Here is a 27,001-nt window from a genome sequence, read left to right on the forward strand (position 1 = left end):
ACAATTGTCCAACTGGCAGGGACATTAAAAAAAAACATTTTTCCTCTGACAACATACCCTTGATCGCTACATATCGAACGATCCCCCTTCCGCGCCGAAACATACATACAGCATTGTTGTTTTTACATACAACACAGGCCGGGATTGTGAATGGAGCGAAATGTCGGCTTCGATTCAGAGTCCGTGATTTGCTTTGAATGAACCCCCAGCAATCTCCGCCAAAGCTTCATTGATTGAAAAACCGACCAGTCCAGATGATTTACCCGAGAAACAGTTAATTAAGTGAGAGTCGAGGCGTAACTCGCACGATCTGTACAATTTGCCGTGCTATCTGTTTCGGCGCAAAAGGGGGTCGTTCGATATGTAGCGATCAAGGGTATGTTGTCAGAGGAAAAATGTTTTTTTTTTAATGTCCCTGCCAGTTGGACAATTGTGAATTCAACCAAAATTCGTGGAAGCTTACGTGTAATTATCGCTGTGCTGTCCGGAAAGGAGAAGGTAAGAACTGACCCGAACTCACTCTTGTAAAAGTCCAGAAAGGCATGCACGGTGCGTGAACCTCCCCCACCGCCATTGTTTTGATTTCATCCCGTCGCCGCGCGGTTTACTCGCAGGCAAGCTTATTCATGTTCAGTCTCCCGGGGACTATGGCTTCGTAGACAGCTCACAATGCGACTTACAGGTCCACGGAAGTAATTTTCAACAACAACAAACTGAACTCCAGAATGGCGGGGTGATTATTCGCCGCTGAGAGGTTCACCGAGCAAAATGGCTGGCTAGAAGTTTCTGATCCGGATCCGTGACGTCATACAATCTCAGACGATCAGAACGAGGCCATTACGTCATCGGCCAGCGCGGCTGGGAGAGGAGGAGAGCGCGAAGTTCAAACGTGTCTACAGGGTCATAATAGGCGGATCAATGTAAAAATTGACGTACATCAACTTTTTAATGAGTAAACTACTGGAAAATAAAGAATTGAAAATTTTCTGATGCTGTCCTTTAAACACATTACCTTCATTTAACAGCCTATCTGAGGAACATCCCTAACTGAAGTGAGGTAATACTCACTTTCACCTGAGTGAAGTGAGAAAACTTGCTAATTTTCAAGGGCAGTGTCAGAGCATACCAGGGGACTCAAACCTTGGGCCTCTGGGCTCTGAACCAAACACCCTATCATAAAGCCCATACATGTTGCAGTCTCAAAGTGTACATATCAATTCAGTCCTGAATAAGTGGTAAGTATTCTCTAAGTTATAGGCTACACATTTATTGTAGTTACGTAAGGACTTAATTGACACAACAAAACTACCAGGACTTAGTAAGGTCTTCAGTCTACAATTTGAATCAGATATTATTGTATTATGCGCATTGTATAAATAATACATGACATTCAGGGCTCGAAATACTAGGTGTATGTGCACCCAGGTGCACCCAAAATTGAAGCTGTGCACCCAATTATTTTCTGTGGGTGCACAGGGTGTACCCAAATATTTTCATAGGCTTATGTATGTAAAGATATCAAAATTTACTAGACTAGTTTTTATACATGTACATTATATTCTTTACATCTAAGTGTTAGAAAGATAATAAAAATGTCTGTCATGTTACTTGCTTAAGAATTTGATAGCTAAGTGTAACTAAGTTTTATTATTAGGTTTTTCTACTTAAATCTAAGTGGTGCACCCCAAAATTTTTTGGTCCACCTAATTTATTAAGCTGGGTGCACCAGTGCACCTAATCCCAAAAATGAATTTCGAGCCCTGACATTACAAGCTGTTTATCTGGATGGATTTGTTTGAACCACTCACACTGTTGTAGGTTCTTTAACATGCTCAATGTGTTAACGTCCTATCCGAGGGATGTTCCTAACTGAAACTAGGACTCATTTTTACCTGAGTGAAGTGAGGAATTTTGTGCTAAGTGCCTTTTCAAGGGCAGTGTCAGAGTATATCAGGGCACTCCAACCCAGGACCTCTGGGCTTTGTTTGAGTCAAACACCCTATCGTGAAGCCCATATAGGTTACAGTCTCAAGAGTATGTATAATTCAGTCCTATGTGGATAAGTGATATTATTCCTATAACTTAACCCTCAAGCACCTGACCTTTTTTTGCGACTAAAATGACCGAGTGGGGTCCAAACGGACCCCAAAATGTTTTGTTCATAAAATCTCAGTACCATTTCTTATCGGCGATCATTGTATATACATTGCTTCGTCATTGTAAGAGGAAGATTTTGAGATGTTATTGTGTTGCTAATTCCAACTCATTATCATAATTTATGCAAAAGTTCAGAGGGACCACGTTTTGCACTAAACCTATTCCGACCAGATAGGGGAATTTTGAGGCCCTCAGCAACATTTATGTCGCATAACTCATGAACGGCTAGAGCTAAAGCTACGAAACTTGGTAATTTATCAAAAAAATATTGTTTGCAAAAGTTTTTGGTCAATATAGTAAGTTTATTATTTTTGGGGGTTGCCATGGCAACCATATTCTAACAGGCATTTTTTTGCCAAAATTTGACAATTTCAATTTAAACAAGGTTTTCTTGGTAAACTACACCTGTTTTCTGACAACAATTAAATTCTATGAAATTCAAAGCAATTTTCATGACTTTAAATTTTTAATTTATGCTAATTTCATGACGCCATTGGTCAAAATCCAAGATGGCCGCCCTGATTAGGTAAATGACGTCATAATGTCGTCACATTACGTGTTGATGACACAGAAATTTTTGTGAGGATTAAGGGTTACATTATTATTATTGTCTGAAAGTTTAGTAGTCATACCATAAGTGGTTAAGGAGTTAGCCTCCAAAGTTTGTTTTAAAAACTGCAAATTTTTGCTGGGGTCCATTTGGACCCCAGAGGGACTGATTACAAACCTTCTTTATAATTTCCACATTACTGTACCAATCTTTGCGAAAACTAAGGAAAAGGTATAACACATATTGACTGACAAAGTCACGGAAGGATTTTTTTCTTCAGATCAAAAATGTTCAAATGGCACTTCAAAATGTACGCATGGGGTCCAAACGGACCCCACTCGGGTGTTTGAGGTTAAAGCCTCACATTTATTGTAGTTGACAAGAATTCAGTTTCACTTCCATCAAAAGTACCAGGACTTTCATAAGGTCTTCAGTCTACAACTGTATATTGATATTACAGTATACTAAATGCATTGTATAATGTGAACTTTAACCGTGTATTTCAAAGCTGCCTTTCTGTGCATTTCCACTAGGTGTCCTCGCTGGTGGGACCACTGAGGGTAAGGTGGTGATGTGGAAGTACGCTCCGGCACCGGGGCTCGCGGGAAAGAAGCAGGACGGAGACGCCAAGTGGAAATTTCTAACACCGACTGTGTTAGATGGAAACATAACCCAAATACAGGTACAGATTACAGTTAGAAAGACTAGCTTACTGTAGATTCATATATTTTTGCAGGGACTTAACTTTTTGGAATTTGGAGGGAAATGAGATTTCTGCAGTTCTTTGTTGAAACAGTTCTGAAGTCCAGTAAAATATTCAAAACATATTTGTTGTGTTATGATTACGAGGTTAAAGGACTTTGCGAATTTCAAAATAAAACCATGATGAGCATTTTCATATATATATATTTTACAGTACTTACCAGTAGTCCCTTTGATGTGTAAAATATAAATATCAAGTACTGTTCACTGTTGCATTGGCCGAGTGGGTAGAGTGTTATTACCTTATTATTGTTATGACCTTACATTCCATAGGTCATGAGTTCGATCCCAGTCCGAGTCATCCCCGACTTTAAAAGTGGTACATCCCAGACTTTAAAAGTGGTACATCCCAGACTTTAAAAGTGGTACATCCCAGACTTTAAAAGTGGTACATCCCCACTTTAAAAGTGGTACATCCCAGACTTTAAAAGTGGTACATCCCAGACTTTAAAAGCTGGTAGTACTCAGCACTAATGAGGAATAGTATGGAAGTTAAACACACATCGATACCAGCGGACTAACCACTGCTGTAGTGGCTTGCACAAATGTGTGGCCAAAGGGCTACAGAAATGGAGATGGGCCCCATCCCTAAGCATCTGTTACAGATGTACAGGCAACTTAAAACTGTTGAAATATCGTCCAGAAAGCTAGGTAGGATTTTTGAAAAAGTTGAATTCAGTTCAAAATATTTTCTATATTCTTTTTTATACTTTACAGTGGGGCTCATCTTTAAACTTGCTCGCTGCGAATATTGTGGCGACCGTTATCATTCTGAGCGAGCAGTCTATGAGCGCCCACTTCCGAGATGGCGTGACAGCAGTGCAGGTGTCATCGACCCAGCTCTCTATCGACAGTTTCACCACCAAGGCTCACTACGACCTGAAGACAGAGATTCAAGTCAAAGGAGTGTATGTCACGCAGGTATGAGACCATTGATTGATGGTAGGAGACCTAGGTACTTTATAGTAGCTTGTATTAATGTTGAAAAGAGTTGTACATAAATTGTAGTGATTTCAAGATAATAACTCAGCTCAGTATTCCTGTACGCTTGGGAGTCCTAGACTCAGATAACAAAACTGGAGAGAAAAAAATAGCTAAGTTTTAGTAAATTTGATGTTTTAAAGAGTTGTACATAAACAGTATTGATTTAAAGATGATAGAATCTTGGTCACCTCAGGATTCTTGTACTAGTACGCTTGTGAGTCCTGGACAACAAAACTTGAGAAATGAATTTTAAATATGGACTATGTACAGAGATGAAATACTTTCCAGAAACATTCTTAGGTATTGCATATCAAAACTGCATTTCAAATATACGATAGAGTCAAGCAAACATTTTAATGAAGACCTTGTAACCACAGTAAAGATAAGAATTGATATAGGCATGTTGCATGTGCATGAGGGCTATCCCAAGCTTAGGCACCAAAGAAGACAAAGGGGTAGGCAACGGAAAAGATGGGAGGACAGTATCAGAGAATTATCGGGACAGGCAGTAACTAAAACATGAACGAGAACAGAAAACTGAGAATGACGGAAAAAAATTGGTTGTCAGATCTTCTGTGGTGCCAAATAATTAGACTCGTGGATAGATGAGGTAATATGATGTGCCTTTTGAAAATGGTCTGTATTTAACTTACTGGGAATGGGAGAACCCCTAGCAGTTAATGATCAAACTGCAGATTAGAACCTGGGGAAAATTTGTAGATGGGGTTTGAATGCTTTGCTAAACTATTGTTGAGAATGATGTCAAGTTTAATTTTTTTGCCATCAGGATCACTTAGCGGTGTGGAACGGAAAGAAGCTCGTAGTTTACGACATCCCGTCCGACAAGAGCGGAGTGATACGAATGACGGGCACGTTCCAGACGGACTCGGCGCTGGTGTGCATGCACGAGCAGAACGTGTACACGGTAGAACCCGGGAAGATCCAGGTGCGAAACTTCCAGGGCACGGTCAAGCAGCTCCTGACGTTCTCGGAGACGGAGGGGGAACCCATCGCCATGGACGTGTGCGGTCAGTACCTGGTCGCGGGAACGAGCACCAACTTCCTCAGGATGTGGGACCTCTCAAGAAGGTAGGTTGTGACATACTTAAGAAAGACTTGTGTTTTGTGTTCTTTAAAAAGTTGACAAAAAAGAAAAGGATTTTTAACTTTTCAAACTTTCATCGCCCTCTTAGTGGAACCTTGAATAGGAAATTCAATGTATACCCGTCCGGTACCCAGTACCACAAGTGCAGTGCTGCAATAAGTGCACTTGTATTGTTTCTGAAAAGACTTATACTCAAGTGTACAACTTTTTGCCCAGTAGTTTTCAAATTGTTACTAAATAAAAGTTACAAATATTCCTACCACAAAGATGAAAATTTTGCACCCGAAATAGATTGGAAGAAACATTTTTATGGTCATTAAGATTAGCACTGTTTTTTATTCGAGATGCTCTCAAAAGTATGCACATGTTCTCTGAGAAAAATGCCTGAACTCTCGTTAGACATTCTATTAATTGTTAATTCATATTTCTGTCATCATTGAAGACCAAGGGTTACTTTATGCTTATCAAATAGTCCAGGTATGGGTATAGGTTCGAACCAGTTCCTAAACCTTAAAATGTACCAGTACCAGTACCAGTACCTGATGATGCTTGTAGGGACACATCCCCAACCTCAAAAATGCATACGTCATTGAAAAGCCTGTAGTCATAATAAGTATTCAATTCTTTATTTTTAGGGAAGCAAAGCAACACTGCAACCCAAAGAACCTAGGAGAGGTTATACCAGAACTGGGTGCGATTGTCTCAGTCAAGAGCAATTGCAATGGCAGCAAAGTAGCTGTCCTCATAAAAAAGGTAATTATACTAAATATACAATCCACGATTGTACCGCAAGGCTGTGTATTTGGACCCCTTTTACAGTTATACATATTGGTTGTGTAGTGTGCACAGTAATATCTAGTATGTCCTGTTTTGTCACTCTCTGTTGTATGCGTAGGTTTAACAAATGTGCATTTTATTGAAATTTAGATGTTTGTTACTAATCCTTGCTCTTTGTTGAATAAAGCCGCTAAAACTGATGTTTGTGAATAAGATGGTAAGTATTTTGCGAAACATTCTTGGAACTCAATGATACTATCAACTGGAAATGGTGGTGCATGGTGCATGATAGAGAATCATTCATTCATGCATTTTTCATAGAGTTTCATACAAATTTCATAAAATTATCAATGAGTGGTTTTCATGTTGTTTTTCTGTGGTCTTTGTAGACACAGGGACAGCTGGACTCCAGACTATGGATCTATGATGTGGAACTGGACAGTGTCCAGTATTTTGACCTGGCCACAGGAATGGGAGAGTTAGACGAGCTGACCTCGGCACAGGAGGCCACGGGGGAGGAAGTGTCCGAAGAGCAGAGGTTGGTTGCTAACATTAGAGAAAATCTTTACTCATTTCCTCGATACTTTATGGACAGTAAAAATCACTTTATTCTCCATTAAATGATAATGATCTTTTGCCCTGGCTGTGAGGTAATCTTGTGAATGACAGTCATAGCAGTATAACAGCCAGTTGTTAGATGGTGTCCACAAGGCTTGATTTTTTGGACCCCTCCTACAGTTGTATGTACTAATTGTACCTCAAGGCTTAATATTTGGACCCCTCTTACAGCTCTACCTATTGATGTACCTCAAGGCTCAGTATTTGGACCCCTGTACCTTGTTAACTCAACAGTCCATCTATGTATATTGTTGTAATATTTTGTTTATGTCAGGGCATCCTCCATATTTTGTTCAACATGTATTTCTTTATCACGACCAGGGGTAGATCAGAGGCAGCTAAAGATGTGGCGGGCAGGTTCCCCAGGGTTCAGTACTGGGACCCACAGGAACCCAAGCTTCTGACATGCGAGGCCATTCTACCTCCTCCTTCTGATGACAAGAAAGGTTCCAAGACGTCTTCACTCAGTGTTGTTGACGTTCAGGTATGCAATAGGCTGTTACATTTATGAAAAGAGTTTGAAGATCCTATGACTTGTAAAATACTGAATTGTTAGTGAATATGGCATGAAGGTTTTAATCGACTTATGGGTCCATTGGTGACTTCCTGTCACTCTGCAGCAAACATGACTATATAATGTAATGTAACTGCAAAAACAGACAAAATGACAGACCATAACAATAATGGTAACCTCCCCCTAAATAAATAGCCTCTTCCATTGACCTTATGACCTGGAATGTCTGATTACTAGCTAGTTTTACCACCTCTGAACTCATCTTCCTGCCACTTCCACCAAATCTGGCCTGTGTTGTGATACCATATTTTCACCAGCTTGGTTACTATCTTCATTGAAAAAGCCCGAGTCCCTATACTCAAAGACTATAGTCAATTTTTGGATTTCTTAGTATGAATCGTGATTTAATAATCTTGTACTTGTGTTTTTTTTTCAGCCGGATGTTATGGTGGTGTCGTTGTTCAGTACGCCAGAACACGGTATACTCCTGCAGGACGCGTATGCCACAGACCCGGCACACGACACTCTCATCGGACTGAAAGTCCCTCACTTCTACTTCACCAAGAAGGTAACGGCTCCAAAACTTCTGACAGTTTTTCTGTCATGTAGTTTAGCAAATGTATTTCCTATAAGGATGGCTGTACGCAATATAGATCTCAGAATGTCCATCTTGAATATGTACTGCAGTACAAAACAAAGCAGCTAGATGGCATTGCTTCTTCTAAAAGTTCCTCACTTCTACTTCGCCAAGATGGTAATGGCTCCAAAACTTCTGACAGTTTTTCTGTCATGTAGTTTAGCATACCTTTCCTAGAAGGATGACTGTACACAATGTAGATCTCAGAAAGCCCATCTCAAATATGTACTGCAGTACCAAACAAAACAGCTAGATGGCATTGCTTCTAAAAGTCCCCCACTTCTACTTCACCAAGAAGGTAATGGCTCCAAAACTTCTGACAGTTTTTCTGTCATGTAGTTTAGCATGTCAAGGATGACTGAGTGTACACAGTTTAGATCTCAAAATGCCCATCTCAAATATTTACTGCAGTACAAAACAAAACAGCTAGATGGCATTGCTTCTTCTTAAAGTCTCTCACTTCTACTTCACCAAGAAGGTAATGGCTCCAAATGTAGTTTAGCATATCAAGGATGACTGAGTGTACATAATGTAGATCTCAAAATGCCCATCTCAAATATGTACTGCAGTACAAAACAAAACAGCTAGATGGCATTGCTTCTTCTTGTTGCTTACTATAACAGCTTTTGCACACATACGGACTTGAAGAAGGATGTCTGTACACAATTTAGATCTCAAAATGCCCATCTCAAATATGTACTGCAGTACAAAACAAAACAGCTAGATGGCATTGCTTCTTCTTGTTGCTTACTATAACAGCTTTTGCACACATACGGACTTGAAGAAGGATGTCTGTACACAATTTAGATCACAGAATGCCCATCTCAAAAATGTACTGCAGTACAAAACATAAGAGCTTTTGCACAAAATGTGACTTAGAAGGTTTGAATTTTGAAGTGTATATGGTAATGCACAATATAGTCTTCAATGTTTCACAGTAGATTCTTTCTTGTATTTTCTCTGCGCCAATGGATCACATGCACAGACTGCTAAAAAGGTACACTTTCCTAAGAGATGTCACTTGTATTGTTGCTATACATGTATTAGTAGTTATATTCGTCTTTAGATTGAGATATAGCATTCTGCACAGTACACACCACTGCTAAAAGACATTCACGCTTCTTAATGGCTATCAATCAGAATCGCTGAGCATAAAGTTTAAGAATCACAATTATATCTCTGTACAAACTGCATGTATGACATCAGTGTCCATTATAACTGCCATATAAGGTTTTTACTGTCATCTAAGCCATGTTGATTTGAGTACACGGTTGATTTGAGTATATGGATGACATCCTCTGGGAACCTTAATACTTATGCAAGCGTGCAAGTAAAAAAAGTTTGGCAAAAAAACTTGCCTTCATTACAAAATTAAGTGGTATACTGAATAATAGATTCTTTGGTTTATCTCTTTGTTGTCTTCTTCTTTGACATTGAAATTGGCTTTTGCTTTGTACAACTTTGGCATTTTATGACCAAGAACTTTTTAATTGGAAACGAAAGAAAGAAAATTGATGCATAACCTTATGTTGTCATAGAGTCAATTCCAAGTCACCGAGATGGTTTTGAAATAATATTTGTAATAAGTTTGAACTATTTTGAGTAAAAGAACATTTCAGTCACTTAAGTTCGAAATTGTTCAAACATTTCAAAATGAAACTTTAAACATGTTTGAACCTTTTTATATTTGTTGGAACATTTGGGAAAGTAATGATATAATTATCTCTTTATTTAGAACAATTTTCAATCATCTATGTGTTTTTGTTATTGTTCCAACATGTTCCAACATTTTGTGTCATTTTTTCCCTCCATAAAAACTTTTATTGCCCCCATAAACAAAGCTGCTAAGCTTGGTCCTTTGTTTGGCTCTTGTATTTTTAGATTTTCACTGGTGAGTCTTTTGTGAGAAGGTGGCAGACAGACATAATTTCCTGCAGTTGGCAGGGATGTGTGAATTGCCCTCTTCCCAGCCCACTGACCCAGTTTCATCATATTGTTTCTATGTTCGAACATGTGATCACAAATGATGCATCTATGTTGGAACAGTTTAGAAACTAACGGAAATAATGTATTTGATGTTAGAATTCTTTCTAACATGTTTGAATACTATAGAAATATTTAGAATGTCACATAGATGTTATAAATAGTTCTAAACAGTTACTTATCACAGTTAGATTGTTACAAAGATTTCCAAATTGTTAGAACAAAAGGCAAGAAACACCCTCTCGGTAATATGGAATTGACTCTATAACCAAATCAACATAGCCTTACCTGTACATTGAACAAATCTTTGTGCCCACATATTTCTAGGCTGGAGAGTCTGCAAAAACAGACGCCCAGTCCAGTACGACGTCCTTGGTGCCCGAAAATGTGGCTCAGCGTACGATGCGTGACTTCATCGGACTAGAGGAGAGCGATAAGAACTCGCGGGATGCCATGATGAACTTCAGTTACTTCTTGACGATAGGGAACTTGGACGAAGCCTTCAAGGCAATAAAACTCATCAAAAGGTAATAGAAGTGTCTTTGATGATCTATTTAGATATATGGGGTTGGTGTGTATAAGTCGCTGTCAAAAATTTCTGAAAAGTCACAAAAATTTTCCCTTGCCTTCTTGTTAAAGGAGTCCCAAACTAGGGCCGGGAGTGTTATTTTCCAATAGATTATACTTCAATGAATACATAAACAGGCTTTTTTAAACAAAAATCTCCCTTGCGCGATTTTCGCGACGTCTGTTTGTAAAGCGCTGTGAATATCATTTCCCCCTTGCTGACCCTCAATTGGTACATCCGGGAACTTTGAGTTACGCAATGCTCGATATTCTCGAAACTGTCATGGCGGACGCGTACATGTCAGACTCGTCAGACGACGGCGTGAATAGCCAAAATAGCACTTTGTATGACTCTAGCGACAGCGATGTTTCACTGGATCTCGACAACATCCAGCCTTACATGCACGAGCCGCAGCAAGAGCGGGAAGAACCTCAGAATGAAGGAGAAGCGGCCGTGCCCGGTGCTGTTGGACCGGGGAATCTTCAAGCAGTCCCGATAGCCGCTTGGGACGGCATCGATGTTGAAACAGAAGCCTGGAGAATGGAGGAGGGCCAACTCCAAATTTGGTGTAGATGCGGCAACTGTAACTATATGGATACTGTCAGAGAATGCGTATGCTGCCACGATCTCGTCGAACTTACCGACCCTCCGCCTGTTGTCGTGGAAGACTTTGATAATGGCGGTAGAGGGGTGGGCGTCGGTCCCGATCAACTCAAGTGTATAACTCTGGACAGTGAGTTTCATCCCATCTGCATCCTGAGAGCAGCACTGAAGACTGCGTTGTTACAGCGGCAGAATCTCGGACTTGAGAACGTCCGAGAACCGCTAAGTTACAGGTAATTGTCACCTACCTTTCTTCCTTGATATTTCACTAATTTCTTATCTTGTTTCTTTGATGATAAAACTCGTTATGCATCGTAGAAATTTCCCGACTATAACGTAAGACTATAACGTAAAACTCGCACATGAGCACACCAACTAGACTGCTTTTTGAATGCATACTAGGGAACTCACTTCAACCGTACGATTTCGAGTTACAAAGATTACGCCGTGTTATGTGGCCGCGCGCCGCGATCAGAACAATGGTGCGATCAAAACAACAAACCAAACAAACATGGACGCCACGGCCATAATCCTTTCTTACAAAAACTACATTTCATCGTGAATATTTTTGGTATAAGTGAGGGCAGATAAGGCCACAAATATGGCCAATTAATGAAAAATTACAAACTCACTACAAGGACGAATTCTCGAAAGTAACAGAAATTATCCCGTTTTATGTGGCGGTTTCGGCATGCGGTAAGAGGCGATCAAAACAAAAACAACAAAAATGGCGGGAGCCCCTTTCACGGGGTATTTTCTTACGTCAGCCACTTCACTTCATCGTGAAAATTTTCGGTATAAATGACACACGATGTTCATAACAAAAAGTTGAATTGTTGGTAGGATATCAAAGAATACAAAACGGGATGATTTTTTAGCATCACCTTTGGAATTATTTCTGTAACGTAGATTTTGTCGATCAAAACATTGGCACGCACATGGCATGAATAAACATGCCCGACCTCTCAAAAGTTTCCGTGAATTATTTGGCGACATAAATGAGGATCGAAAAGCACACCAACATGTCCAATTATCTAAGAATTATACCAGGTAACTCACTACAGGGACGATTTCCCGAAAGTTACAAGGATTATCCCGTTTTATGTGGCCGCTTCGGCATGCAGTAACAGGCGATCAAAACAACAAGACAAACACGGCGGCCACGGCCCACGGCCGTTTTTTCGTCCAGACACTTTGATTCATGGTGATTATTCTCGGTATAAATGAGGGGCAATGTGCCCAACAAGGAAGGAAGTTCTTGATGAGATATCAAAGAACACAAAACACGGCGGTTTTTCTTTTTGCTCCAAAAAGCTTTTGTTTGACAAAATCCTACAATATAAATAACAACTAAACACCATAAACAGATATGCTCGTCCTGTGATTTGCAGTTTCTTTTCGTTACTGTTATGCATCGAATTTGTGCAATGGATGCGATTTGCAATATCTTTTACTCCCTTTTCCAGAATCCTGAGGCTGTCTGCATACAGACAGTTTACCTGCTGGGTACACAAACGGCGGCTGGGGAAAGGTGTCCGGCGGGTTGCTCCATCATGTGCTGTTCTCAGGATCCGGCAGGAATACCCTAGTCCAGATGGGAACTACGTCGGTTTCCTGGAGGCTGACGACTAGGATAGAAGGACTTCTGACGTTTTTGTTTTACCTCTGTTACCCGTACTCTAAAAAATGCCTTTGTTTTTATTTTTCTCTGTGCACGCATTATAACGGTACATTACTACTAGTATACGAACAATGTACGACCGGCTGTTGTTCTAGACATATATAATACACTTACTTGTAACTGTTCTCGTTAGTCTTTTAGTTCAGTTGTCGAAATGTTGCAGTGCATGTACCACAATTGCTGACTTTTCGTGCAAACTTGGTGCAACAACAATAGAGACAATACAATAGGTCTGTACAACTAAGTTATCAGTAAATACATCTTGGTAAAGGATATTTTGAGTGCAATTTGATTTGTACAGTCATCTACAACTTTATGTATGATGCCAATGATAAGCACAATCACTGTCCTTACATGTACTGTAAGGGGTTTGCCATTTCTTTGAAATAAAAGAAACATGGTTTTCAACATCAATAAGAATGTGAATTCGTAGATAGATTATACAACTATGTAGTAAGAAACCAACTATGAATATTGTAGAAAAAACAATAAGTGAATATGCTCCAACTTTTCCTCATGTCATATTAGAGGTACTGTGAACAACATTTCATACTGCGATACAGACCACCAGAATTGTTCACTAATAGATGTTTACATTCTCCATGTCATAGAAATATGTTTTACAGTGTTAGAAACTTAATTTTCTACATCGATACGAATGTGACTTCATATATAAATCATACACACATGTAGTAAGAACCAACTATGACTTATAAAAACAGTATGTAATAAAAGAAAATATGCTCCTTTGTTAACTTTTCCTCATCTACTATCGGAGATACTGTGAACAACAATCTCACAGAGGAAATACAACATGATAATGAAATCAAGGACTGGCTCATCAAGCAAACCTTTGTCAGAATAACACAGCATAACATGTAGCTGAGTACAATGTGTATACATTTCCAACTTTTCTCATGAGGAAATACAACATGGTACAGAAGTCAAGGACTGGCTCAACAAGCATACCTTTGTCAGAATATCACAGCATAACATGTAGCTGAGTACAATGTGTATATATTTCCAACTTTTCTCATGAGGAAATACAACATGGTACAGAAGTCAAGGACTGGCTCAACAAGCATACCTTTGTCAGAATAACACAGCATAACATGTAGCTGAGTACAATGTGTATATATTTCCAACTTTTCTCATGAGGAAATACAACATGGTACAGAAGTCAAGGACTGGCTCAACAAGCATACCTTTCCCAGAAAAACACAGCATAACATGTAGCTGAGTACAATGTGTATATATTTCCAACTTTTCTCATGATGAAATACAACATGGTACAGAAGTCAAGGACTGGCTCAACAAGCATACCTTTGTCAGAATAACACAGCATAACATGTAGCTGAGTACAATGTGTATACATTTCCAACTTTTCTCATGAGGAAATACAACATGGTACAGAAGTCAAGGACTGGCTCAACAGGCATACCTTTGTCAGAATATCACAGCATAACATGTAGCTGAGTACAATGTGTATACCTTTCCAACTTTTCTCATGATGAAATACAACATGGTACAGAAGTCAAGGACTGGCTCAACAAGCATACCTTTCCCAGAAAAACACAGCAGCTCTCCAGGTCCTGTGTGAGTCTGCTAAGTACGTCCTCCCCTATATAACGAAATGAGTGTTTCATTACTATAATAAACAAATTCATTCAGGAATTTGTATCTCATTCATTGTTATCAATAATTGAAGCATGTGTAATGTGTAGAAGCATGAAGACAGTGTAAAAAGGGGAATTATGATAATCATACAGCAGCTAATATCACATGTTACAGAAACAAATACTCACCTGTCAGGAAACCTCGACCTGTGAGCTGCCAGGGCTTGAGCCTTGTCTGGTCGTGGTTCAGGAGCAATGTTTTTTGGCAGATCCGGCCTCCGAGGGATTGGAGTCTTCTTTCCATTCTGTGCCCTTTCCAAGACGTCTGCCATCAGCTTTTGCCGGAAGCTGTAGTCCTTCTGTTCGTACACATTCTTTACAGCATAGCGCTTCTGCTTTTTGCTCCAGTCCAGTCGTGTCATTGTGTCTCCTATGAAACAAATCAGTTTTATTCAAATTATGTACATGTATACACTTACTTACAAACATAATATACACATGTATAGTAATTACCTTTTCACTAAATCTAAAAGTAAAGTACACTGACCTTTCAGGGTCTTTGCCTGTTTCCTTCCGATGTTCTCATTGTGGTCAATGATGGAGAGCTGTACACGGGCCTTCATACCGTTGTATGAGTAGTGGATCCTCTTTGGTGCGTACTTGGTGACCACATTGTGGTATACCTCCACTTCACCTGCAGAAAGACAAAGTAATACAAAACAATGTCAAAACCCATTATGAGAAGTGTTAATTGTATAACATTTATAAGCATTTGCATAATTAACTATATATTAAGAATAGTAATAATATACCAATATGGATACAGATATCACACAAAACAAAACAGGATATGCCCACCGGTGTGCTTGTACTTTGTCATCTGCGCCATGTCTTTCAGCAATTGTCGTTCGTAGACAACCTTTCCCAGTGCCTTGTGAGCAGGTGATCCCATCTCCAGCCACTTTGTTGTTGTCGTCTTCTCCTCCTCGCTGCCCAAGTCCTCATGCTCGCAGGAGTGGAAGAGCTGTTTTCCTGACCAGTGGTGAACATTGGCCGTGTGGTTCATGATCGAGGTCCACTTTTCCCTCAGTAGCTAAAACACAAAAACTCTGGTTGGAACATGCTTATGTCTGTTTATGACACATATTGCAGAGAGTGGATTTCAAAAAAAATTCACTGACCACATCCATGTAGTTCAAAATCAATAAGGTTTGATCCTGAAGAAAGTGACAGTATTTGTGGAAAATTTTATCAGTAAGTACCTTTGTGTTGCGAGAAAGTTTAGCATTGTACTAAGATGACTACAAACACAGAATGAGATGACCTTCCATGCTAAGTACATGTACATGTGCCTCTCCGCCTACAGTGCACATATCAAGAGTCATTTTGACTACCCCATGAATCTGGCAATCTGAAAAGCAGCCCATGTGAGATACAATGAAGAAATACAAGTTTGTGCACAATCTGATAAGCTAAAACTCAGGAAATATAAACAAACCTCTGCATTCCCCTCACAGGTCTGTACTGCCCACCAAAGATGGTTGCAGATTGATTTGAGCCACTGTAGCAGTTCTGCGCAGTTTCTTCCTTTGGCCTTATCGAAAATCTTCTTTTTCACATTTTTACAGACGTGGAAGATGTCAAATTGATGTTCGATCTCTTTGTACACCTTCCTCATAAGGGCACCAGCTCCCCTGTGCCTGTCTGTTGTGAGACACTGAACCTCCATATCCTCTCCATCCGGGTCTGTCAAGAACGCGAGACATCGATCCAGGCCTTCCTTCTCCATGGCCTGGGAGGTTCCCGTTTCAGTCACCTGGATGAGTTCCATGGCTAAGATGAGACCGGTGGTTTCCTCCATAAGAGTGTAAGACATATACTTGGCGTTGTGGCCCGGGCTATCGCATCTTCCATCCCCGATTATATCTATAGGCGCACCCCTGCACAAGTCGAGTGCCATGTTTTGCTGGCTAAGGTAATGTTCATTCACTACTGGAATGGCGAATGTTCGCTGGATGCTGTGGAAGTGTTGTTCGCTGAAAAACTGGAGCTGTAGACAGTCCGCAAAGTCAATGAATTTCGATACGGACCCGCCAGTGAAGAGGATGGCAGATGGAATGAGCAGGTTCCCACGAGCTCTTCCCTTATCATAGGGTTGTGACTGCCATGTCCCAGTGTGGTTGTTTTCGCACGTGTACGTGATAGAAACGGCACAACCTCTGGTTTTTGTATCCAGTAGTGTTTGACCACCGCATGAAGGACATTTCTGGAAAAGTTCTTTCAGCTGCTCACCAAAAACGATAAACCTTCTTCCTTCTAGGAGGCATTCTTCATCTACAAGCTCACATTCAGATTCAGATTCAGATTCCGATTCAGAGCCGGGACGGTAGGACAGGTCTCTTTTCTTTACTGGGGTTGAGCACGTGGAAGATGGTGTGAATGACATGTCCAGGTCCATGAGATGGCTTGCTTTTACTGGGGTTGAGTGGAGAAGTGGTTGATTCGGGTTTGACTGTTGAACTGTCTGGGATTTGTGTGCCTTGACTGGGTTTGACTGTCCACCTATGCCGTTGTCTTCGCCTGTCTGTGTCGCCACATCCTTTTTTCCTGGCACAGGATCGGAAATATCCATCCACAGATCAGGGTTGATAGAAGAACTGCTTGGTGGAATGCCGCTGTCGTTGCTGATTGGACTGGCGAATAGAAGGTTGTCTGAAAGCTGGCTGTATGGTGTAGATGGGCTTGTTGATGGATTAGGGCTGAAAAGAGCAGTGCGTGGCAGAGTTCTACTACTCCTACTGGGGCTGGTTGACAGAGCAGGGTCAGGGTCTGGGCTGGGCACAGCACTGCAGCTAGGCACGGGGTCACAAAATTCCTGAAAACAATAAGACGGATATATGTAAATTACAAATAGAAGTAGAGTATTCAATTATTTGACAGTATTTTATATGAAAAATCACTTTCAGGAACAGGGACATGATTTCCAATCTCGTGAATTTACTTATGATTATACCATGATGATAAGGATATGGAATGCAACACAACCACAACATGACCAATTTGTAGCCATAATAACAACAATGACATAACGTAACAATAGTACATTATCAGTACATACTTTCTCTGCTGCCAATCTTCCCCCAGGGAACCTTTTGCGCAGGTGCTTGCCGACATGACTTCGGACGGCTGCTTCTGAAAGTGACCAAAGTAAAATATGGAATGTTAGTGTGAGTGGAATGCTGTAATAAACAGTCTCTGAACTGCAATCTAAGTTAATACATGGAGAGAAAACTGGCAAAACTTGCTCAAGTAAATGCAATAGAGTGTAGTCAATGAAATTACAGTAGGGAAATAACAGATATTTTGCAACCGTGAGGCTACTGCCAGCAGACTTCCAACCGTCTTCTACACAAGTCAACTTGGTTAGGGGAATATCAAGAATCAGTACTGGTTTTCTATAACAGTATAAGCAAGTCAGTCAACGGTCAAACAGACTGTTGTTACTAACCTGTTCGTGGAGTTGATGTTCCTCCGTGCTGCTCTACATACTCTACTGCCTTTCTCCAGAAGGGAGACGCACATTTCATCATAGGCCAGGCCTGGGATGCTCTGGGATCCCAACATCCCTCACAGGTCAGGGAGCAGAACTGGATAAGGGCTCTGGTCTCTTTGTTTGTCCATGCGTCAATACGCCGTTTCTTCTGGCTTTTGACAATTTTCTGAAGTTGAAAATACATTTTACTGTAAGTCTTTTTGTGACCATACACTGACATAATACATTTGTAGTGAATTGTATGGTAAATTACAATATATGGGTCAACAACAAAATGTTTTACCTGACTTGATGCTCAGAAATTATTAACTTTTCTAACTAATATGAAATATAGTACAGGAAACAGCAACATTACGTTACATCTACAACTTATTTGCATTACTGTAGTTTGTTACTAGTCTTTATTTCAACATCTCAGTCAATCATTGTTTCTCATATTTGTACGTGATGATTGTTTTAATGAGGAAAAACGGACTATGTACCGTCTTGTCAGGACTCTTTCCAGATGACCGCAACAATCGCTCCATGTCTGTAAAAGGATTAAAAAAAAAATGAAATGTAAGAATGATGATTGACATCTCAGTGTACCAATGCATGTAAACGCTAGATACACTTCAAATCAGCGTAAGTATTTTAGGTTAAAACGACATGTGGCCTAATGTTGAGAGAACAAAAAATGATGATTTCCCGAAAGTAACAGAAATTATCCCGTGAAATTATGTGGCGGTTTCGGCATGCGGTAAGAGGCGATCAAAACAAAAACAACAACAATGGCGGGAGCCCCTTTCACGGGGCATTTTCTTACGTCATCAGCCAGCTCACTTTATCGTGAAATTTTTCGGTATAAATGACAGACGATGTTCAAAACAAAAAGATGGAATGTTGGTTAGATATCAACGATTAGATTTTTTAGCATCACCGTTGGAATTATTTCTGTAACGTAGATTTTGCCGATCAAAACAGAGGCACGCACACGACACGGAGGCGGCATGAATAAACAATTGCCCGACCTCCAAAGTTTCCGTGAATTATTTGGCGGCATAAACGAGGATCGAAAAGCACACCAACATGTCCGATTATCTAAGAATAATACAAGGTAACTCACTTCAAGTGCGATTCCCCGAAATTTACAAGGATTATTCCGTTTTTTGTGGCGACTTCGGCATGCGACAAGAGGCGATCAAAACAACAACAAAAAAATGGCGGGAGTCCCTTCCACGGGACATTACTTACGTCAGCCCAAGCCAGTTCACTTTATCGCGAAAATTTTCGGTATAAATGACAGACAATGTTCAAAACAAAAAGGTGGAATGTTGGTAAGATATCAAAGAATAAAAAACGGGATGATTTTTTAGCATCACCGTTGGAATTATTTCTGTAACGTAGATTTTGTCGATCAAAACAGAGGCACGCACACGACACGGAGGCGGCATGAATAAACATGCCCGACCTCCAAAGTTTCCGTGAATTATTTGGTGGCGTAAACGAGGATCGAAAAGCACACCAACATGTCCGATTATCTAAGAATAATACAAGGTAACTCACTTCAAGTGCGATTCCCCGAAATTTACAAGGATTATCCCGTTTTTTGTGGCGACTTCGGCATGCAGTAAGACAAGAGGCGATCAAAACATAAACAACAAAAATGGCGGGAGTCCCATTCACGGGGCATTTTCTTGCGTACGGCCACTTCACTTCATCGTAAAAATTTTCGGTATAAATGAGGGGAGATGCTCAAAACAAAAAGGTGGAATGTTTGTTAGATATCAAAGGATACAAAACGGGATGATTTTTTAACATCTCCCCTGGAATTATTTTTTTAACGTAACCTTTTGTGGGCCAGAGAAGCAACATCGTAGACATAAACAAACATGCACGGCCCGAGATAATTGTATTCATGCCGATAAAAATAGCATTGCAGCCCCCTGTTAGATCTCAACATCCTTCAAAACGTATATAAAATTCACTGTAAGATGCATACCTTGGTAAGCCTTTTCCTTGTTCTTGAAAAGGGCACAAAAGTTGAAGTCCTCTTCCCTCGTCAAGGCAGCGTCTTGAAGCGCGCCATTCAGGTAGCGCTATGCATTCTGGGATTGTTTAGAGGGCACTAAGGGGATTTTTTCCTGGATCCGATCAATTTCAGAGTTGGCGCATAATGGGTCTATTATAGTATATTGTCAAGTTATATACATTTTTCACTTTCTAAAATCAATATTTGTCGGAAAATAGCACTCCCATCCCCACTTTAGGACTCCTTTAAAACATAAAAGGTAGTCCAAAGCCTTTTTGAGGCTGTAGAATCGGTGGGTTGTTATCCACTGTGTCTAGGACATGGTACTGTAAACGTATTCAATTTTGCGCTAGCGGGAAAAGGACTTTTCGCGGTGGTTTTAATTTCGCGGAAGCACCATGCACTGTAGTCTCTTACTGCCATGGAAAAATGTTTGCGGTGGTTTTTAATTCGCGGTGAAGCGGCCGCCGCGAAAACCGCGAACATTAAACCACCGCAAAAGTTTCTGCATTTACAGTACTAGAAGGTGGAACCCAACCCTTTCCTTACACTGCCTTTTACCTCACCAACCAAAGTCAGGTACCCATTTTTACACCTGGGTGGTGTGAGGAAAGTCCTGTGCCTTTTCCAAGGGCACAACTTCGGTTGCATGTAAGGGGATTTAAACCCAAGACCTTTGGGTTCTGGGTCAAACACCCTAACCGTAATGCCAACATCACACTTGATATGAGGACTTGATAACTAGTGATCTAAACAACGATATGTTTTTCCTTTAGTGAGTCAGTGTGGGAGAACATGGCGAAGATGTGCGTGAAATCCCGCCGACTGGACGTAGCACGGGTTTGTCTAGGAAACATGGGGCATGCCCGCGGGGCGCGGGCGCTGAGAGAGGCAGACAAGGAACCGGAACTGGACGCCAAGGTGGCCGTGCTAGCTATACAGCTAGGACTGAACGTAAGCAGAGTTTGCTTTATTGTTCTGTAGTAGGGCTGGGAGAAAATTTAGGTCCAGGTACAGTACAGGTCCAGAGTATCAGGTCCAGGTACGGACCTGAACCTGGACCTAATTATCTGTGAAAACAGAAACCTATGAATGGGCGATACTTAAACAATGCAGCTACATTTTACAACAAAGGATTCTGTTTGGTGGAGTATCTGACGTCCATTGGCGTTCTAAAATCCTATCTTCATGTAAACAACACTATTTTAGACCAGAGGACCAGGTTTGACTGTAGAACTTGAAAAAAGAAACTCTCCTCTTCTTCGCTCTTGTTATTTCTTGGGACCCTCAGCCCCAAAACATGTACATGTAAATGCCTGTCAATATAATCTGTACATTTTCGAATCTGTCCAACTTCCGGGCCGCTGATTTTTTAGGTCCGTTTTTTCTTAACCAGTCCAAAAAGAAAAAAAAATGGTTTTGTACGGGTACACTGTACCGGTACCCACCCCTATTCTGTAGGCCATATGTAGAGATTTCTATGGGTCAATCATTTAGCAGCAGTTTGAAATTTAAAGACACTGGCTAGAATCTAGTGATTTATAAGTACAGTCAAACCTGCCCAAGAAGTCCATTGGGATTAGGACTCTGAACCTTATGATCCAAAATCTGATGTACAATTACTTATCCCCTCAACAATGTGTAACAGGAGGATGCAGAAAGACTGCTGAAACACTGCCAGAGGTATGACCTGCTGAATGAGCTGTACCAGTCCACCAACCAGTGGAACAAGGCACTGGAGACGGCAGAGGCTCACGATAGGATCCACCTCAGAACCACCTACTATCACTACGCCAAGCACCTGGAGGCACAGAACGACCTGCTAGGGGCAGTACCCAAGTAGGTCAAAGTTCAGATCATAGATCGGGTCATAGGTCAGGTCATAGCTCAGGTCTTTAGACAATAGTCTTCAACCTTTGAACCACCTACTATCACTACGCAAAGCACCTGGAGGCACAGAACGACCTGCTGGGGCAGTACCCAAGTAGGTCATAGGTTAGGTCATGGGTCATAGGTTGGGTAATAGGTCAGGTCATGCACTGTATAATACTGTTTAAAGTTTCTATGGTAAAGAATAGTCTTTCAGCACCAAGGACAGATACAGTTCAGTGAAAGTGTCTATATGGTAAACAATGATATTTCAGCACCAGGGACAGATATAGTTGAGTGAAAGTGACTATAGTAAAGAATAGTCTTTCAGCACCAGGGACAGATACAGTTCAGTGAAAGTGTCTATATGCTAAACAATAGTCTTTCAGCACCAAGGACAGATACAGTTCAGTGAAAGTGTCTATATGCTAAACAATAGTCTTTCAGCACCAGGGACAGATACAGTTCAGTGAAAGTGTCTATATGGTAAACAATAGTCTTTCAGCACCAGGGACAGATACAGTTCAGTGAAAGTGTTTGTATGGTAAACAATAGTATTTCAGCACCAGGGACAGGAACAGGTCAGTGAAAGTGTTTGTATGGTTAACAATAGTATTTCAGCACCAGGGACAGATACAGTTCAGTGAAAGTGTTTGTATGGTAATCAATAGTATTTCAGCACCAGGGACAGGAACAGGTCAGTGAAAGTGTTTGTATGGTTAACAATAGTATTTCAGTACCAGGGACAGATACAGTTCAGTAACAGTGACTGTAGTAAACAATAGTCTTTCAGTCCCAGGTACAGTTCAGTAACAGTGACTGTAGTAAACAATAGTCTTTCAGTCCCAGGTACAGTTCAGTAACAGTGACTGTAGTAAACAATAGTCTTTCAGTACCAGGGACAGATACAGTTCAGTAACAGTGATTGTAGTAAACAATAGTCTTTCAGTCCCAGGTACAGTTCAGTAACAGTGACTGTAGTAAACAATAGTCTTTCAGTACCAGGGACAGATACAGTTCAGTAACAGTGACTGTAGTAAACAATAGTCTTTCAGTACCAGGGACAGATACAGTTCAGTAACAGTGACTGTAGTAAACAATAGTCTTTCAGCACCAGGGACAGATACAGTTCAGTGAAAGTGTCTTTGGTAATAGAAGCACCTAAGTAGGTCATAGGTTAGGTCATAGGTCAGGTCATGCACTGTATCATACTGTTGAAGGTTTCTATAGTAAAGAATAGATTTTGAGCACCAGGGATAGATACAGTTCAATAAGAATGACCATGCATTGTCTTGATAGCACCAACGCATCTTAAGTGTTAAACTGACATTGTCTCTCCACAGTTATGAGAAGTCAGACACCCACAGATTTGAGGTGCCTCGAATGCTTTTCGACGACCCCCAGTCGCTTGAAGCCTACATCATGAAAACCAAAGACAAGTGAGTAGAACAATTTTCTTCTTGCAAACTCCTAACGATAGATCATACAAACGTTTATTTTCCCATTTTTTATTCCCTTCTTGTGACTGCAAAATTTTGCTATGCAGCAGATTTCGTATTTCTGGCTTTGCATTAATTTCCTTTTGTTTATCATAGAGCATTACGTAAGTGGTGGGCCCAATATATGGAGAGTACAGGGGAAATGGAGGCAGGGCTACAGTTCTACGAGGCAGCCGGAGACTACCTGTCATTGGTCAGAGTCTACTGTTACTGTGGCAACATGGACAAGGTGAGAGCACTACTGGGGACCATCTCAAAAGTCCCTCTGCAATTCAAAACAAAAGTTGTTCTTTTCTCTGAATGTTTGATAGAATTTCCAAGGAATAAACTAGCAATCGTATTCTGTCTTCAGGCAGCTGAGATAGCCAATGAGACGGGAGACAGGGCGGCGTGCTACCATCTGGCCCGGCAGTACGAAACCCAGGACCGTATCAAGGACGCTATCCATTTCTTCACCCGGGCAGGAGCGTACGGCAGCGCCATCAAGCTGTGCAAGGTAGAACTGCACCTGGTTTGGAAGCTACCACTTTCTGATCCCAGAGGGGAAAAAAATCTTTGTTTGCAAAATATAGTCTGTTTAAAGTTTACAGCGCCATCAGACTGTTCAAGGTAGAACTGCACTTCCAGATTGGTTTGGAAGCTACCACTTTCTGATCCCAGGGGACAAAATCGTTATTAGTGTACAAAATGTAGTCTTTTAAAGCTCACAGGGCCATCAAGCTGTTAAAGGTAGAACTGCACTTCCAGCTTGGTTTAGAAGCTACCTCTTTTTGAACCCGGGGAATGACATATTTGTTGTTTGCAAAATGTAGTCTGTTTAAAGCTAATATGAAATTGGTTTTCTTTCCAGGAACATGGATTTGAAGATCAACTGATGAACTTGGCATTACTGAGTACCCCTCAAGACATGTTGGAGGCAGCTAGGTGGGTATATTTGTCAATGCCAACCTGTCCTACATGAAAATTTACTTGTAATTTAGATCTTTGGTGAACATGATTTGAAAAGTTAATGGCATCTTAACTCGGTAAAAAAGCGTTTTGTCTACATGTATGTTGTTTTTGGTGGTTTTCTGGCTGTGATATTGGAATACATGAAATTGACAACTGTACCTGTTGTTCACAGATACTATGAGAAAAGGCCCGGGATGGAGGACAAGGCTGTTATGTTGTACCACAAGGTAAGGTCTTTGGGCCACTCCGGTTACTTAACCCTCAGCTTCCTAAGGCTGCCTCATGGCACCGTATTTAGTGGTGCCCTTGTAGACAGAGTAGCAATGGTTATGAAATCTAAAACTTTCTGTGGCTTACATATTGTTTTTAGATTTTTGTCTCCATTGGTACAGTATGGTTTATTTTCATTTTATTCATGTTGTAGTGGCACTCAATAAACTAATAGCTGTCCTGTAGTGAACACAATATGGAGAAGACACAGGTTCGATTCTTGGCATTCCTGGTTACACGTCTCACCTGCCTAGAAATGTCCTTGGGAAAGACACTTTTCATGACTTTCCCCATTTCACCCAATTGTAACAATGGATACCTGACTTCAATTGGGGAGGTAAAAGGGAGTAGAAATATAGGTATGGGCTCCACTTTCCAATACTGTAACCTATGGCCTAAAAAAAAGGCTATGGGTCCTTCCCCTATATGATTGGATAGGTTCTGTACAGGGAGGCCACATTCAATAACACATTATTTCCTATCCCAGGGAGGTCACTTCTCCAAGGCCCTGGAGTTAGCCTTCAGAACGCAGCAGTTTGCTGCCCTACAGCTGATCGCAGAGGACTTGGACGAAAAAACGGACCCTGTCCTGCTCAACAAGTGCGCCGACTTCTTCATGGAGCACGGGCAGTTCGACAAGGCCGTGGAGCTGTTGGTGGTCGCCAGAAAGGTGCGCCGGGAAAGTTGTCTTTGGAATGATGATTGTGACAATTTTGGTCCTGAAAAAGAATGTTCTGTTTCGAGTTACTTGACTGACCATAGCAGGGTTGGACAAGTTTTCTAAAATTATCGGGCAAGTACTTAAAAATTTACTTGCCCAAACCAACTTTTCACTTGCCTGAAATCTAAATGACATTTTTCTATGTATATTCATGGCCTTCAATGGAATTTTTGTTATTGGCTCTATTTTCTGTGTTAATCAATGCTTGATGTCATGACTTTGAAAAGTAGCAAGTACATCAAAATCTCACTCAATGGAGAAAAGCTAACTTGTCTGAACGGGCAAGTGGGGTAGGACATGCACTTGCCCGATTGGCATTTTCACTTGCCCGGGACTATAGGGCTAGTGGACTTGTTTATCCCTGCATAGGAACATTTGTCGACACTTGTTGACATCTGACTGTGCGTAGGGAAAGTTGTTTTTGGAAGATGATTGTGACGATTTTGGTCCAGAAAAAGAATGTTCTGTTTCGAGTTACTCGACTGACCAGAGGAAAACTTGTTTACCTTGGTTCACATCTGACTGTGCACAGGGAAAGTTGTTTTTGGAACGATGACTGCGACGATTTTGGTCCAGAAAAAGAATGTTTTGTTTCAAGTTACTTGACTGACCATAGGAAAATTTGTTTACCCTGGTTGACATCTGACTGGGAGCCGGGAAAGTGGTTTTTGAAAAGATGATTGCGACGATTTTGGCCTAGAAAAAGAATGTTTTATTTATGGTTACTTTGACTGACCGTAGGAAAACTTGTTGACCCTTGTTGACATCGCATTGTGCGCAGGGAAAGTTGTTTCTGGAAAGATGATTGCGACGATTTTGGTCTAGAAAAAGGATTTATTTCCGGTTACTTGACTGACCGTAGGAAAATTTGTTGACATCTAATCATGAGTGCTGAAATTGTTGGAAATCTTTAATCTTGGAAAAGCATAAGTGATGCAAACAAATTTAAAAAGCCTATGTCTCCTTTATGTCAATGCCCAAAATAATGTCGCAACTGTCATCGTTTGTTTACTTTGGCTGAAATCTGAAAAATGAGAGAGTCTCTGCCTACTGCACATTTCTGTTATTGCACAGAATAAGAAAGCCCCAACCATTGTGGTCCAGCTGGTTAACTTCACATTATTGCACCATGCAGATAACTGCATGAAATATGATAGCAAATGGAGTGTGCAATTAAGTGGCTTGTACTGTAAAAGTAACACCAGTGCTTGTGGTTGATAGACTAAAAGATTCCTTTTGTTTACGATTGTTTATTGTTGTGTTTACAGTATGTTGATGCCCTGGAGCTGTGCATGCAGCACAACGTGACGATCACGGAGCCCCTGGCCGAGAAGATGACCATCCCGAAGGACTCGACGGAGTTCGACGGGGAGTACCGTACGCAGCTTCTGGAGAGGCTGGCAGACTGCTGCATGAAGCAAGGCTCGTATCATCTGGCTACTAAGAAATACACACAGGCTGGGAACAAGATCAAGGTTGGTTGGTTTGTTTTTCAACTGTTAAAACACCTTGTTATGTTTGTGTATGTGTGTGCATGAGCCTGTGTACTGTTTCTGTGCATGTGTGTGTATG

At 40.8% G+C, this 27,001-nt stretch overlaps 3 protein-coding genes across 5 annotated transcripts in view; 2 read left to right on the forward strand and 1 right to left on the reverse strand.

Annotated features, from left to right (window-relative positions):
• LOC118428877 (intraflagellar transport protein 140 homolog) overlaps nt 1-27,001 on the forward strand; it is a 39,202-nt gene that overhangs the window by 8,307 nt on the left and 3,894 nt on the right. For both annotated transcript variants that reach the window (XM_035839121.1, XM_035839122.1), the window contains exons 9-25: nt 3,241-3,389; nt 4,187-4,390; nt 5,241-5,542; nt 6,194-6,311; nt 6,725-6,873; nt 7,275-7,437; nt 7,904-8,035; nt 10,415-10,614; nt 20,896-21,073; nt 21,768-21,958; nt 23,332-23,427; nt 23,584-23,716; nt 23,840-23,983; nt 24,338-24,411; nt 24,611-24,665; nt 25,196-25,378; nt 26,698-26,904. In XM_035839121.1, coding sequence (XP_035695014.1) covers nt 3,241-3,389; nt 4,187-4,390; nt 5,241-5,542; nt 6,194-6,311; nt 6,725-6,873; nt 7,275-7,437; nt 7,904-8,035; nt 10,415-10,614; nt 20,896-21,073; nt 21,768-21,958; nt 23,332-23,427; nt 23,584-23,716; nt 23,840-23,983; nt 24,338-24,411; nt 24,611-24,665; nt 25,196-25,378; nt 26,698-26,904 — 2,678 coding nt within the window. The remainder of the gene's footprint in view (nt 1-3,240; nt 3,390-4,186; nt 4,391-5,240; nt 5,543-6,193; nt 6,312-6,724; nt 6,874-7,274; nt 7,438-7,903; nt 8,036-10,414; nt 10,615-20,895; nt 21,074-21,767; nt 21,959-23,331; nt 23,428-23,583; nt 23,717-23,839; nt 23,984-24,337; nt 24,412-24,610; nt 24,666-25,195; nt 25,379-26,697; nt 26,905-27,001) is intronic.
• Nucleotides 10,723-14,005, forward strand: LOC118428880. The gene is made up of 2 exons (XM_035839125.1): nt 10,723-11,491; nt 12,725-14,005. Exons 1-2 carry the CDS (start codon nt 10,914-10,916, stop codon nt 12,888-12,890), a joined length of 744 nt encoding a protein of 247 aa, XP_035695018.1. The 5' UTR covers nt 10,723-10,913; the 3' UTR covers nt 12,891-14,005.
• LOC118428879 lies at nt 14,161-18,954 on the reverse strand. 2 transcript variants are annotated; one of them, XM_035839123.1, is made up of 8 exons: nt 18,591-18,954; nt 18,064-18,274; nt 17,674-17,747; nt 16,054-17,430; nt 15,414-15,648; nt 15,103-15,249; nt 14,745-14,985; nt 14,161-14,560 (listed from the first exon to the last, which is right to left on the reverse strand). In XM_035839123.1, exons 1-8 carry the CDS (start codon nt 18,702-18,704, stop codon nt 14,545-14,547), a joined length of 2,415 nt encoding a protein of 804 aa, XP_035695016.1. In that variant the 5' UTR covers nt 18,705-18,954; the 3' UTR covers nt 14,161-14,544. The 2 variants fall into 2 exon arrangements, with proteins under 2 accessions (XP_035695016.1, XP_035695017.1); XM_035839124.1 differs by having other exon boundaries at nt 16,054-16,495; nt 18,591-18,664.

Source organism: Branchiostoma floridae, chromosome 13, assembly GCF_000003815.2.
Source record: "Branchiostoma floridae strain S238N-H82 chromosome 13, Bfl_VNyyK, whole genome shotgun sequence".
Lineage (NCBI taxonomy): Eukaryota > Metazoa > Chordata > Leptocardii > Amphioxiformes > Branchiostomatidae > Branchiostoma > Branchiostoma floridae.